This window comes from Apium graveolens, chromosome 9, assembly GCF_009905375.1.
Source record: "Apium graveolens cultivar Ventura chromosome 9, ASM990537v1, whole genome shotgun sequence".
Classification (NCBI taxonomy): Eukaryota; Viridiplantae; Streptophyta; class Magnoliopsida; order Apiales; family Apiaceae; genus Apium; species Apium graveolens.
Window position 1 is genome coordinate 289,556,990 of NC_133655.1, and position 16,008 is coordinate 289,572,997.

General features: G+C 34.7%; 1 protein-coding gene and 1 non-coding gene across 2 annotated transcripts; both read left to right on the plus strand.

The window, feature by feature from the left end:
- The first annotated feature begins 613 nt into the window (after positions 1-613).
- LOC141688651 (small nucleolar RNA R71) lies at positions 614-720 on the plus strand. Its single transcript, XR_012562084.1, has one exon. It is a non-coding gene; the product is annotated as a small nucleolar RNA R71 (small nucleolar RNA).
- A 10,044-nt stretch (positions 721-10,764) lies between these two features.
- On the plus strand, positions 10,765-14,958 carry LOC141684718 (sm-like protein LSM5). Its single transcript, XM_074489812.1, has 4 exons — positions 10,765-10,922; positions 11,051-11,174; positions 14,247-14,319; positions 14,702-14,958. The coding sequence occupies exons 1-4, from the start codon at positions 10,889-10,891 to the stop codon at positions 14,732-14,734; spliced, it is 264 nt and encodes an 87-aa protein (XP_074345913.1). The 5' UTR covers positions 10,765-10,888; the 3' UTR covers positions 14,735-14,958.
- Positions 14,959-16,008: the final 1,050 nt, after the last annotated feature.

Here is a 16,008-nt window from a genome sequence, read left to right on the forward strand (position 1 = left end):
CTGGTTTTTGCACATAAGCCTCAACTCCTCCAATTCAGATTTTTCATTCGAAGATAGACCTGCATCATGAGTTTGTTGTTGAAGTTGGAGTTGTTGCTGAAAACCAGGAGGGTTGAACAGCTTATTTCTAAACTGCTGGAATGGCTGTTGCATCGCATTCTGATTGTTGTTCCAGCTGAAGTTAGGATGATTCCAGTTGTCAGGATGATAAGTGTCTGGAACTGGTTGCTGCGATCTCTGAAAGTTGCTCACAAACTGAGCTGAGTCGCTAGATATAGCGCATTGCTCTGTCACATGCGGACCTGCACACAGCTCACAAACACTAATTATCTGCTTAACACCATAGTTAGCCAGATAATCGATCTTCATAGACAACGCCTTTAGTTGAGCAGTGATAGCCTTAGATGTATCCACTTCAAGAACTCCTGCTACCTTGCCCTGTGGATATCTCTGGGTTGGATACTGATATTCATTAGCAGCCATCAGTTCAATTAGATCATAAGCTTCCTCATAGCTCTTTGCCCATAATGCTCCGCCTGATGCTGCATCGAGCATGGGTCTGGACTGTGCTCCCAACCCATTGTAAAAATAAGTGATGATCATCTAATCAGGAATTCCATGATGAGGACACTTCCTAAGCATCTCCTTATAGCGCTCCCAAGCTTCACTTAACGATTCTCCCGTTTGCTGCGCAAATTGAGTAATAGCATTCCTGAGTGCAGCTGTCTTCGCCATAGGGAAGAATTTAGTAAGAAACTTCTGAGCAAGATCTTCCCAAGTAGTAATCGAACCAGCTGGTAGAGAGTGTAACCAGCTCTTAGCCTTATCCCTCAAAGAGAATGGGAATAGTCTCAGCTTCACAGCATCTTCAGAAACACCGTTGAACTTGAAGGTGTCGCATATCTCAATGAAATCCCTAATGTGTGTATTGGGATCTTTCGTTGGAGAACCCATAAACTGGACTGAAGTCTGTACCCATTGAATTATGCCAGGCTTGATCTCAAAGGTATTAGCTGTGATAGCTGGTCGGACAATGCTAGATTGAATGTCATTGATCTTGGGTTGAGAAAAGTCCATCAAGGCTTTCGTTCGTGCTGCTGGATCTCCCATTGTAATGGGTACCTGAAACACAAACAAATAAACCGTGAAAGTAAAAGAATCCGAGTCGGTGAACTTTAACGACCACTGATGACAAGCACATAAACTAAAAATTAACACCGAGTCCCCGGCAGCGGCGCCAAAAACTTGTTAGGGCGAAAACACGCGCTAATATTCACGCAAGTATACGCGTTCGCAAGTAGTATAAGATATAAATCAGATTCGTTCCCACAGAGACTGGTTTAGGTTAAGTTCAATTTATGCACCTATGCAACAATGTATGGTTATCGCTCAATGCTAAGACAAATAACAAATTGGGTTTTTATTAAACTAAGAGATTATACTAAATAACATTAACTAAGAGAATTGAGGTTGAATTACTATATATAACAAACATGGGATTCTAACTTCATTAAATACTTCATTCAATAGCCTTTTCGTTCTTAACCTTAGCATGTGATGGTGATGACACTAATCAGATAACACGAAACTGATAAACGCCAACTTTCGTTGCACGAGTACCATTCTACCAGACATCCACAAAAAAGATAGAAGCTGAATAGGCACCAATTATATTGAGACCCTATATGTCTATAGAATTTGACAACATAACGGTTGAAGCATAAGTTATCTATCTTAATTACATAGGGCAAGTAAAACGGTTAGAGTTACCTACGAATCATGCATAACAAATACATGAACCTATGCTAACATGGCAAGTTCTAAACCTCTATATTCAATGTCGCTTCAATAGAGATTAACACGCTATCTTATATGTTAGCTACGCACATAAGACGAATAAGCACAACCAATACTAGGATATCAATCAATTACCATACACCAAGATATCGAAACAATTAACTATAGAAATCCATAAGTAATTCCGCTAGGACCCCATGACAACGATTAGCCCATAATCGAACTCATCGTCACCATGGGTTCCGATGAAAGCATGGTATAAAACAAGATCTTAATAAACTGAATAATAATTAAAGTACGAATAAACAAGATCTAGGTTCAACAAGAATAAAAACGAGCATCCAAAGTTACAACTAATTCAAAGAATCACAAGTTGAAAACAAGATCTTCTTTTTCAGAGTTGTTCTGTGCTTCTAGGACTTCTCCTTGGTATCTCAATCTTCCCGGATGATGAAAACCCTTTTTTTTAAGTATATATACGCCCCTAGTGGACCTGGACCCTTAAAATCGTCAAATTCCACTCAAAAAAGGCTTTTTCAGCGAAATCAGCGACCAGCCGCGCCCTGAGCGGCCGCTCAGCTCTCCTGAGCGGGCGCTCAGCTCTCTGAGCGGGTGCTCGGCTCTGCTGAGCGGGCGCTCAGCTATTGACTGGGAAAATATTCTGATGAATCTTGTTTTGACCATAACTTGAGTTCTACTCGTCAGAATTAGGCGATTCAACTGCCCACGCGAAGCTATTGAGATTCTCTACAACTTGACAATGGCATTGGCTTCCAATTCTGATCAATTTTCATCATATTTCCTTTAAAAGCTCTTTTCTTCATATAACTAATACCTGAAATGCAATAACACAAAAATACATCAAAATACCAACAACTTGAGTCCAAAACACCAATTTAAGCTTGTAATAAAGCATTCCAAGTGGATATAAAATCCACTTATCACTAGCTTGAGTCAAGCATATGCTATACTGCTTCAGGAAGAAAATCAGAGAGAAACTCATCATTCTCATATCTCCAATGAGAACTTAGCTTATGGCAGTAAAGAGTACTTATTCAAACAAGTCTAACTCCAAGTTCAGGGGTTAAAGGAAAGCTGATACTACAGTTATCTGTGATTTTTGTCACATGACAGGACACTTACGAGACAAGTGTTATTGTATCCATGGATATCCTAGCTGCACAGATTGTTTGGCAAGCCCAAACCTAAACCTAAGTTACCTGGGTCTAGGAACTCAGTGGTTGCTGATGTACAATCCAACTTACCAGATGTGATGACTTCTTCAATGGGAGGAAATGATAGTACTAGTGCAGGATTACAAAGCACTAGTTTGCCTTTGTCTGAGACACAGTGTCAACAGATTATTCAAATGCTACAAAGAACTATGGTAGATTCTGGAACTTCTCCACATACAGTTAATGACTCTCAGAACTGGAATTATACTCACTCAACTAATGCAGTTCAAAGAACGAGTATTTTAAATCATTCTGTGAGTCATGTTTACAATGTTCAGTCTGGATTTGTCCAGCAAAAAGTGGATTATTGATACAGGTGCTACTGACCATATTACACCATATCTCTCATTACTGCACAATGTTCAATCATGTAATGCCAACTTGCAATTGCCAAATGGTACTTCTACTGTTATTACTCACATTGGCAGTATAGTGATCAATGCAACTCTTACTCTTCATAATGTGCTTTATGTGCCATCTTTTACCTATAATTTGTTGTCCATATCCAAACTACTTCAGGACACAACTTATCATGTGGTATTTCTTCCTACTACATGTTATCTTGAGGATCCAGATGAGCAGACTATTGTTGCACTTGATACTGAAGATCATGGTCTATACATATTGACTATTGATGAGCACACTTCTGTTGACTCTACAACTACTCAAGTACCAGCTGAGCAAAAATATGGACATAGTTTCTCTGCCAACAACATACCAGCTGTGAATGCCAATTCTTCTGCATTGGTTTTTAATGCACAAGCTGCTTCTGTGGATGTGTGGCATGCAAGGTTGGGTCATGCTCCTGCTGACATCGTAAATCTTTTACCTGTTGAATGTCCTGCAAAAACTTTGGATGTTTGTGACAGCTGTTATTTTGCTAAACAACAAAGACAAAGCTTTTCTCTGCACAGTCATACAAGCACGGAGTTGTTTGAGGTTGTCCATGCAGATCTGTGGGGTCCTTACAGATTCAAAATACATGGAAACTGTAACATGTTCCTTACCCTGGTAGAAGACAAGTCAAGAAAAACTTGGATTCACCTATTATCTGATAAGACCAGCATACCTGGTATTATTAAGGACTTCATCACTCTTGTTCAGAATCAATTCAAGAAGACTATTCAAGTGTTGAGAACTGATAATGGGACAGAGTTTGTGAATAAGAGCCTGACTGGAACACTTAACAACAATGGGCATAATTCATCAAACGAGTTGTGTATACACTCCACAACAAAATGGGCTGGTAGAAAGAAAACACAGGCACTTGCTCAATTGTGCTAGAGCTTTAAGGTTTCATGCTGAATTACCTATTACCCTCTGGGGTGATTGTTTACTTATTGCTGCTTACTTGATCAACTGAACACCAACTAAGATTCTTCAAGGCTCAAGTCCTTTTCAAGTTCTATATGGTACAACTCCTGACTATTCTCAGTTAAGGGTGTTTGGGTCATTGTGATATGCTACTGTGGTCCCACAATCTACTGATAAATTTGCTCCAAGAGCAATTAAAGGTGTATTTATTGGCTATCCATTTGCCAAAAAGGGGTTCAAAGTCATGAATTTGAACACAAAGCAAATGTTTATATCCAGAGATGTTCATTTTATTGAATATGTTTTCCCATTCAAATCTCTGACTAGTTCATACCCACAAGTATTATTTCCTCCGTCTGCTTGTTACATAGATGATGATCCTTTACAGGATAATTCTACCTATATTGATTCTCAGTTGCCTCTTATATCAGAAAACTCTAATCCTTCTTCATCTAATCTTGATTTCAGCCTCAATCTACCTCTTAACTCTTCTAGCACTCTTGATTCCCCATGTCCTTCTTAGACTGATATTACTTCTCATTCCTCTAAGCCTGCCCGACCTCAAAGAACCAAACAACTTCCTGCTAAATACCAAGATTACTCTGGAATACCTACACACTTGACTCACAATAGTTACCACTTCTGTTAACCATGCTACTTCATCTGTCAATACATCTAAGGCTAATCCTGTTATGAATGCTTATTGTGATGCTGACTGGGGAGGATGTAAAGTCTCAAGGATCTCGCTTACTGGGTATTGTGTTACATTTGGAGGTACTGTGATTGCCTGGAAATGCAAGAAACAACAGGTGGTTTCTAGGTCCTCTGCTAAGGCCGAGTATAGAAGTATGACTTGTGAAATTTCCTGGTTAGTTTCTCTTCTCACTGAGCTACATGTCTCTAATCTCACTCCTGTTCCTCTCTTTTGTGACAACCAATCTGCCATTTATATTACCTCCAACCCTGTGTTTCATGAGCGCACTAAGCACATAGAGATTGATTGTCATCTGGTTCGTCAAAAGCTTGTGTCTGGCTTAATTTCTACTTAGCATGTTTCTACCAGTAATCAACCGGCTGATCTTTTCACTAAGGACACTGGCCTCAGCTCAACTTTTCTTCTTATTGGCCAAGTTAGGAGTTTGCAGGTGACTTTACCTCTCCTAAATTGAGGGGGGCTGTTAGTGACACTCAAGTCAGCAAAGACAACTCATGACAGTCAACTCCTACAGCTCACCTACAGCTCAACACACTGGACAGCTCAGCAAAGGAAATAACTAACTAACTTTGTCAAAAATATTAAAATAAAAATGTGTGTGTGTAAAATATATTTAGTGGTGGTGAAACAAACAAGTTCTGCTCATTAATTTAAGATCTATTTTTTATATCCTTTTCTTCATATCAATTCATTAGAATTGATTCCAGCTGATTACTCTTTAGATTCATATAGTTTTGATGAATTAGATCGTTATATTTCAGAAGTTAGAGTTGTGACACTCTGCCAATAAATATTACCCCGTTCGCTACGGATGAAGCTTCACTAGTATTCACAGATGAGGTCCTATTGCCACAATTTCTTGTGTGCCAATATATCCACCTGGTACTCCAGGTACGGGAAAGAACTCTTTTATGGGCAAGCACCTCATTCAATGATCACGTGAAGGCTAGTTTTGGCTATATCAGCAAGAACTGGTACCAGGGATGAGGCCTGGTGGAGGACTGGAGGTCTGCCAAACCTTTATGTGCCGATAGTTCAACAGGGACAAAGGCCTTCTCGAAGGCATGAAGCTGGTTCGGAACAACAACTCATGCCCAGGGGGCGCAGCCGCGCATGTATCGTTCCCCCCTGTCACGATGTTGGAGACGTGACCATGCCAGGTGTTGGGCCACCTATGCCAATTACATCCAATGCTCCATTCGACCAGCAATAGATGGTGATTGGGAATAGTTTATATCCACTTGTTCACCAGCTAGAGCATAATCATGCAGCCAAAGTTACAGGCGTGCTTTTAGAGATGGACCAGACTGAAGTTCTGCGGTCACTGGATTCACCTGATGCTCTAAAGGCGAAAATTGATGAGGCTTTCATGTCTTGGTTTTATACATTTCATAGTAGTCACTGATCGTTTGCATTTGTTTATTGTGGCTATCTATACCTTTTAATTATTCTTCTTGCAACAGGAATGCTAGTTTAGTCTTTTTCATAGTCTTAATAAGCGATCTTATGTTACTCCATTCTTTTTGTGTTTCTTGTGAGGATATGCTTTCTTTTCGGTGTTGTTTGTTTCCTTTTGTGTTTCTATTTGCAACTGTATGTTTTCTTGTATATTAATTTATTTTTAATGTGAGAATGTTGATTATTCCATAATATTCCAGGGTTTAATAGGTATAAATTATAATGATATACTTTATGATCACCTTATGGTGTTGAGATCAAACATAGGTATTATCATGGTTATTAAGCAAAGTTATATCAAGAAATGATATGTTAACAATGCATAAGTCTGTCAAGAAGGGGATCTAGGTCAACGAATGTATTAATTAGGAAAACGATTCATCAAGAAATACAGGGTAAGAGGTTACTATAGAAAATAAGATATCCATATAAAACAGGGTAAACGTACTTGAAAATAAACGAACTAAACTGTACTTGAAAAGAAACGAACTAATATCAGGGTTTACCAACAAGATTCAGGTAATATACTACTATAGTCATTTTCCTTATCAATTCATATCATAAACAATTTCTATGATCATATCACAAGAAAAAGGCAAGTTACTTGCCTTAATAACTTTACTTTTTTCACACACATTGAGTTACTGTCACCTATAATTTCCTATCCTTTCCTAATTTGCACGTCTTCGCTTTCCAGATCTACAATTTAAAACATATCCTAATTAGGAACCTCGCAAACAATCAATGTTTCTCTAAACATCTATTTCCTACCCCATTCTAGTTACTTAAACCAACTTATATGTAACTCTAAACATTTATAGAACACATACCACCAAGTCATATATTTTCACATATATCTCGCATTCCTATTATTCTCGTTCTAACTCGTTAGGTCAACTCGAACCATTACTTACATACTCACATATAGATAACATACATTGCCCTTAATACTCACTCCTTTGTCTCATTCATTTCCATACACTTTCCTTTTGGGGTGCCTCATTTAATTCTATACATTTCAAAACTTACCCAATAAAAATTTAATAATATATAATTCAACTACATCCACTATTTTCTCCCACTACACTCACTTTATTTATTAAATATTGACTAGCTTAAAACACGTGCGATGCACGGATCACATCGATTTTTTTTAATATTATATTATTGTTTAAAAAAAATTGAATTCAATTTTTAATTTTGTTTATTTAAAATTTTAAATAATACGACTACCTAATAATTATATTAGTAGACGTATACGTTCATCACTTTTTCGAACATTTAAACTTATTTAAAGTTATAGCATTGGTAAATAGGGAAATGTTATTATAACGAAATTATTATTCCATTGAGGGTAAAATATAATGTCTCCATTATCTTAAAAAATATTATTTTAGCATGGTGATTACTTAATCGATTAACTATAATTCTATAAAAGATATTTGAAAAAGTACAATATTACTGATTGAAATATATAGTTTTACTGATAATTCTATGTGTATTTAGAAAAATATTATTTATGTTTTAACTAAAATTTGATTTTTTTAGTTCACATCAATATGATATGAATTATACTTAGTATATTATTAATTTAATTTATCTCGGATCAGTGGTTTACATTATTTTATTTTAGCCCGATGCCCAATACACCGACCAAATCAAACTAATTATTTTTAGTTTAATTTTATTTTTTTTAAGTGTGGATCAATAAGATAATTTTATTTTTGATTGAATAATTAGTATATATGATTTTATTTTTGTTGGTCGAATTGTATCTTTATTTTAGTTCTGTGTTAGACTGAATCAATTATATAATGTATTTTTTTATTCTGGATAAATAAAATATATTATTTTGTTTATCCAAGTTCATTAGTATAATTGTTTTAGGATGATTGATAGTATTATTATTTTATATTAACTAAATCTTAATAATTTTATTTAGTTTGCTTAAATTTAATTTAGCCCGAAGTAATAGATTAGAATAATATATAACTCGATATGAACTAAAATATAAATTGGTAGAAGAAGTTAAATTTAATATAAATATTAATAATATAGATATAAAATAGAATTGAAATTGGTAAAGTAATAGAGAGAGTTGACTTCAATATCAGTTAGGATTAAAATTAATTGACCCAATAATTAGAATTAGAACAATTAAGTAATGGTAATTAAGTAATTTCAGCAAGTACCGACCGACTACCAAACTTTTAATGTCTCGTCTATTATATTTATTATAATATAGTATAGATAGATAGATTGGTCTCACCACTTTATCCAATTTTATACCCTTTTCACTAAATTATATTTTTTTTCTCTCTCTTATCCCACTATACCTTATCAAAAATAATATTATTTTAACATGTTTCTCGTCCTCCGTGCCCAAACCATTTGTATACAAATGGCAGGGACAGAGGGAGTAACTCTTAATCACAAAACAAGCAACACACAATCATCGAACCATATCCAATTAATCTCTATAATCCTAACGAAAATTCGACCATTTGTAATTCTGCTAACCACTTGATCAAATTCAACCAATCAACTCCTAACAATCTTTGCAACTCACAAACAATGAGCAAGTAGACATCACACATAAATATTTTACTATTCTTTTGACCATGCATACACCCATTTTATTATATCAATTATAAACCAATTTCCTTGAATTATACCATGTTCTAAGGAAAATAACTTTATAAATCCTAAAATTATATAATTTCCATTATACATCGAATCTCAAGCAAGTAACAAATCAATCAAACCATTATTTACCAACTACACATAATTCGAATTGAATTAATCAAAGAACCTGAATCTAAAAACCAAATTAAAAGGCAATAATTCGATTCTGAAGATCTGAAAAATCATGAATTACACATAAACATATAACTCACTAATTACATATCAATCTTACACTTATTCGAATCAAAATTCATAAATCAAGATTTAGAAAATCTTAAATCAAACTAATAATTGACATGCAAGTAAAATAAAGTGATTTTTATCATTTATTAGGGCTCTACATCGATATCAAGTACAACCCGAGAGAGTGATAATGAGGAGAGAGAGAGAGAGAGAATTCGAGTTTGGTGACGAGAGAAAAGAGGAGGGAGGAGGGAGTTATAAGGGTGATTTAGGCATGGGAAATTCCGTCATTTGCAAATCCAAATTTTGATTTTAAAAGTAACGATTTCTTTAAGCATAATTGCATAAAACAAATTAAATAATATAAAACTGTTTTCGTAAATGTCAAAATAACCTAATTTTTATTTTTAAAATATAGAATGTGAAATTAGCTCTCTCCCCATTTTTTTTAACATATGATTTATTTTCTATAAATTTTGCAAATAAAATCGCTAATAATGAAAATAATCTAAGAAAAATCATTCTAAAATATGAGGCCATTAAAATAAATCCGACTCTCATTTTTTAGTCTCTAGGGCCATTCCCGAAATAATAAACAATTTTCATAATTTGAACATACTCTCATAATTTTATAAAAACATATAAGGATCAAATAACTCTTATTTTCATCAAATAAATCATTTTAAAACATTTAAAAACTCCAGAATCACAAATTCACACACGTAGATATCAAATAACATATATTTACATATTATCATCAACCACATCTCATATTTATACATTTTTCCACTTAAAATTTAATTTATAATTGTTTACGCCTATACCAGATAGTCGATACCATAAATAACGACATAACTTTACAAACTGGAATCCAAAAAAACACAAGTGCAAGTGCCACGTAGGAATCTTCATCTTTTCATATTTTTACATACTTCACTCATTTTCCAATAGAAAACTTTCATTAAATCCGCTTTTCACATAACGGGCGCTGAATTAACTACGAATTTTACAAGGCTGCTGATTTTTATGATTTTTTACCCTACAAATTTTAATATTAAAAACAAAGAAGATGAATATGGTGTATTTATAATACTTCAAAACACTAATTTTAACCTACAAGTTATCCGCATTAAAATCTGATCCAAATTTTAGACTCATTAATCTGATTCAATTTTAAATCCTAATCTTTACCAAATTTTAATCCTTTTTATTCTATTATTCTATTATCAATCTAATTTTAAAAATTGCAGAATATTAGAAGAATCTTTATTTTTAATAACCGGATCCAAACCAAAATATAACAGATTAAATTTTGGTATTAGGAAATCCGATTCAATCTCATCCAACCCAATCCAACCCTTTACCATCCTATTTATACGGTAACTTACCGTAAAAGGTCGAAAAGTATAAAAGGAGTGAGTCGTGAACAAACGCCTGGATACAACCGAGCCAACTAAAAATCAAACACCAAAAATATCTATACACACAAAACCTCAGAGCTATGGCTAACAACCCTTCACAGCTTCTCCCTTCAGGTTACTTTATACACCCTTTTTGTTATTTACATTTATGTTTTTGTATTCTTTACATTTATTTTCAAGAAAGTTGTATTTTAATTTGTGTTTTTATTTTTTAATTGGGGTTTGTAATGAATGTATAACAGAGCTAATAGATCGATGTATTGGGTCAAAGATTTGGGTGATTATGAAAGGAGACAAGGAACTTGTTGGAACTCTCAGAGGTTTTGATGTTTATGTCAACATGGTTCTTGAAGATGTTACTGAATAGTAAGTACTTTAAGCCCTTTTTTGTTTTTTTTTATAAAGGGGTTTCAAGAATTGTGTTTCTGTTTGATTATGTTTTGCTTTGATTGTAAAGTTTGTGACTTTAGGTTAAGTTAGAATTGGGGGTTTTTTTATTGGTTGGTATGAAAGTGTTTGCAGTTCACTACAAGTGTTGAAATTGGTTTTGCTAGAGAAGAATTTTAACATGTTATTCGATTTTGATTAGTAAGTAAGAGAAGGATGTTGATAAATGAACTATTGGTTAGTTACTTCATTGGTTTTATGCTTGTTTTGAATTATCGTTGACGAGGGAAATTCACGTAATCCAGTGTATCTGTTGTTTAGTTCTAGGAACTGTGGTACTGATATAATGTATAATCCATAGTGTATAAAGCATTTAGAGTCTTTCACAATTTGGCATTGGACGTTGCATATGAGGGTGTTTAATTTGGATAGTTGATTTTGCGAACTAGCAGTAATAGAGCCTTCATATTCCTCGCTAAATTTTCAAGACCTTAAATTGAAAAACTTAGTTTGGGAAGTAGTGCAGGCAAGTTCTAGGTGCTCTTGTGCCATTTTGGTTAAGTTGGTTTCTTTTAATTTGTGTAATCATCTGTTAGTTTACTTTTTATTTTATTAATGTTCTCAGGACTCCCTTATTTGTGAAGTTGTGGTATGTTTTTTAATGGTAGATGGGTATACCGCCCTGAAAATTTGTTAAGAACCAAACTGAAATCATAAAATACATACTTGAAGAAAAATGCTCTGTGACTCATGGGTCTATGACCCTACAGCACATAACCATCCCATCCCAGTTCACACTCTAGTAGAAACAGAATCTGGTAGAGCAGCAGGTAGCAAAAACCCAACACGAAGCACAAAAATGTTACCGTGGAATTCTAATTTAAGGAAGTTAGCTGTATATTATATAGAAGTTATGTGTCTATACTCTATAGCGGTAAACTTAGAATGGTTATTAGGTGAATGCGTTCCCTGATTTAGTGTAATTTAGGCAGACACATCATTTTTCAGGATCTGAATTGAACCCATTCTCTTTGTATATATTCTGATTCTTACTGAAATGAAAGATACAAGCTTTCACAAAAACTTCAGTTACAACACACTGCATAAACTTCGTGCAGTTGTATCTTTTAGCTTATTGAGCTGTGTAAATGCTCATTAAAAGATGTCTTTTTGATTGTACGACTAATTTTATCACATATATAGATTATTTTTCCAAATACGTATCACTTGTAAGGAACATAACTGACAAATATGTTTGACTAGATTAAGGTGCCGCTATAAAATCAGTGCCTGGACATGGGCCACAGATCTTTTTAAGAGTTTGCTTCAATGCTTTTAGGGAGTTGGTAGACCTATTGTAATTCTTTTCTATTAAAGGTGTAATAAACTTCTTTGCCTGTGAATCGTGACACTATCTTTATCCTCTTCGACCTTTATATTGTTAGAGGTGACAGGCCAATCTTCACATATTGGTTTTATATTGCATCTTGATCCGGGAAAAGTCACTATTGATCTTTGTATGTTGATTCTATAGAATTTAGATTCACTGAGATACCGGTGTTGAACAATAAGCAACTAAGCATGTTCAGCTTTAGCTTTAGGCATTCCCACATTAGGTTAATCCTATATCTGAACAGAAATATAACTAATCTGATCTCCAGTTATTAAAATTATGACCAGCTCCCATTCCTGTAGCAAAGCTCTCCTGATTTCTAGGTGAAAGTGGCTGTTGACAATCTTAAATTCACTTGTAGTTAGAGACAAAGGACCAGAGTGGTTAAAACATGCATATTAACATTCTATTCAGCTGGTGTGCAACAGAAAGTCAGAAACTTCTTGCTAAGTGCCTCTAAATTACCAACCCTAACCCACATATACAGATTCACTCCTACAATTATTATAGGCGAAACATTAGGCGGTCACAATCTGTGTCGCTTGGTGCTTAAATAAGAACAGAAACTGCTGCCCAAGTGGCTATAAGAACAGGAACTGTAGCGTCTAACCTCACATAAAGAGAAGTGGGATTCCACTATAAGCTAAAAGCCAAGGACAGGAACTATTTTCACCCCTAGCTACTTTCTATTAACTTAGAGTATGATCTTAAGCTCCAAGTGGCAAGATGTATAGATCCATCATCCATCTCATTAGCAGAAATACTACCAGCATGACCGCGTACCTTACTTCATGTAAAAATATAACAAGAATGATGTGGTTTAAAATTAGTTTTTTTTTTTGAAAAATAGCTAATGTTTCAAATCAGTCCATATCTCATGGCTTCTTGAGTAGTTCTTAAGCAATTTGATAAGCTGTTCTTAGTTTTTCTAGGTACCGGGGTTCTACTACGCTTGTTTTGGTTGGCGGTTACATTATTTCATTGTATATTAATTTAAGGATGTGCATTAGAACTAAAAATTATTTAATCCAACTTTTTTCCAACCAAATCCTCTTGTTCTCTCATTTGCTCTCAAGAGCACCTTTTAAAGATGTTATATTTATTATCAGAAGAAATAAAATTTTAGATAAGAAATTCCTGTTACATCATCTGAGTAACATTTAGAGCAGTTGGATTTTGATGTTACTTGAGATGTATATGCCCTGATCGAGGCCTCAACCTTTTAAAACATATAAGCATCTGGACTGATACGTTAAATTAGGAGTGACTTTTTTTGATACATGACTGGCACTTACAGTTCTACGGATAAATATTAGAGGAATGAATTTCAGTTGCCGTACTTATTGGCCTTTTGCTGTTTTAGTGGAGTCAGTGAGAAAGAGATTATCTAGGTAAACCCTAGCGTACTAGCTCTGTTTTCTTTGCTGTTGTCAAGAGTAAAAAGTGATGACTCTCGTGTGCAATTACTCCATTTATTTCAATCTTTATGATTCTTTTTGTGATTGTTTTGAAAGCAGTTATGTTCTGTATAATTTTCTTATATTGTTTTTACCTTTTTATTGATTCACTGAAAATGCAATTTATTATATTTGTTTTGCTGAACAGCTTTGTATTGTTTGTGATCCTTACATTTCCTTACTACAATTTCTTGGATACAGTGAATTCACTGCTGAAGGGCGTAGAGTAACAAAGCTCGACCAGATCTTGCTTAATGGAAACAACATTGCGATTGTAAGTGTTTGGATAACTGATTGTTCACATTCACGTGCGCCAGCAATTATCTCTGACATTTTCAGATATTCTTCCATATTGTCAAGTACATTCTATTCATGCATATAGCTTTATCGATCATCAATAAGCCATCAACATCTATAGACCATAATAGTTGTGAACTATTGGATTAACAGAACAATGGATCTAGGTTTTGAGCTTCATAGTGCCCCCTGACCATAGGCAAATTCAATTTTCCTTTTCCCAGAAATCAGTTATTTAAATTGATTTTAAATGGTAACAGATGCTTTGTTATTGATTGTTAGTGCAATAAATAGTTCACAACAAACACATTACAATTTAGACCCTTCAAGTCACTACTAATATGTTCCATATCATGCAGCTGGTCCCTGGTGGTTCCCCTGATCCAGAATGAGTGTGGTGGCTCATGCGCACATTGGTCTTCCAGAATAGCCCGTGGTATTATCAGGGCAGCATTTTTAGGGAACGTAGTTTACCTTAACTTAGTATGCTTGCTTGCTTGTAGAAGATGGATGAATTGTTCAATACATTTTTTAAGCTTACTTTATTCTACACATGTTAAATCACACACTTTCAATCCTCCCCTTTAATATGAGTTCTATTTTCAATTTAGACACCTATTATTTTCATCACTTTCTATTTTAATTTTGCTTATATAAGAAATTGCATGACTTGTTGCTCTTCTTTTGGAGATCAGTAGCCTATGGGAGCTCCCCCAATGAGATTAGTGAAATTTGAGGGTTGTTTTCAATCACAGTAAGGAGGGTCTATATGAACCGTATAAAACCTTCACCTTGTTTTGCTTCTTCCCCATTACATTACTTATTACTCTCTCCGTCCCAAAATGTTTATCCCATTTTGACTTTTTGTATTGTTCATGTTAAGCGATTGACTACTAATTTACGTATAATTTATAAGATCAAACATAATCATGAGTGATTTTGTTGAATTTATATTTATGAATACTTTAATACAATGAAGTTTTTATATTTAATATTAATTACGAAATTAAAGATATTAACAATCAAAAGTGTGCATTGGACAAACATGTCCAACACAAAGAGGAAACGTAGGAAACGTTTTTAGGGACGGAAGGAGTAACTGATCTTGTCAAGAATGTTGGGACTTGGCTATTGGTTTAACCTTGTTTCAGCTTTTGTGCATTCCCTGTTCCATTACATAGCTTGGTTGGAAAAACAGGTTAAGCGAGTTTGAGGAAAAGGAAAATTAGTTGTACTTGTTGCCTACTTCTGGCATTAAATTTATTGCCTCATGGATACTAAGGAGGTTACTTCTTCCCTATTTAGGCAATTGATTGAAACCCAAGTATAAATAATTGCAGGCAATTAAGTTTAAGACCTTGATTTGAGAGCAGAGATTTATAATGAAGCACTTTGTTTATGCAATTGGCTGTCTTGTGTATAGCAATGAAACTTCCAACATTTCCATAAAAATGGAGACAACACCGATATTAGGTGCCCTCTTTCTCTCAGATTGGCCGAATCCCGGATGGCCGCAACAATGCCACCGTCAAGCCCTAAGTCTGTGGGTGGATGGTGGTGGGACACGTCATCCACCCCTCTAAATCTCTATTGTAATTTGTAGACATGTGAGAAGGAAAGGTTTGGGAAAGCTCAAACACATGCTTGCATGACAAGTTCAATAATT

What these genes read in the sequence shown, in the direction of transcription:
- LOC141684718 (XM_074489812.1), top strand. Translation starts at nt 10,889, where the DNA reads ATGGCTAACAACCCTTCACAGCTTCTCCCTTCAG. An exon ending in TTCACAGCTTCTCCCTTCAG is followed by an intron (nt 10,923 to 11,050) that starts GTTACTTTATAC and finishes AATGTATAACAG; the next exon opens with AGCTAATAGATCGATGTATT. An exon ending in CTTGAAGATGTTACTGAATA is followed by an intron (nt 11,175 to 14,246) that starts GTAAGTACTTTA and finishes TCTTGGATACAG; the next exon opens with TGAATTCACTGCTGAAGGGC.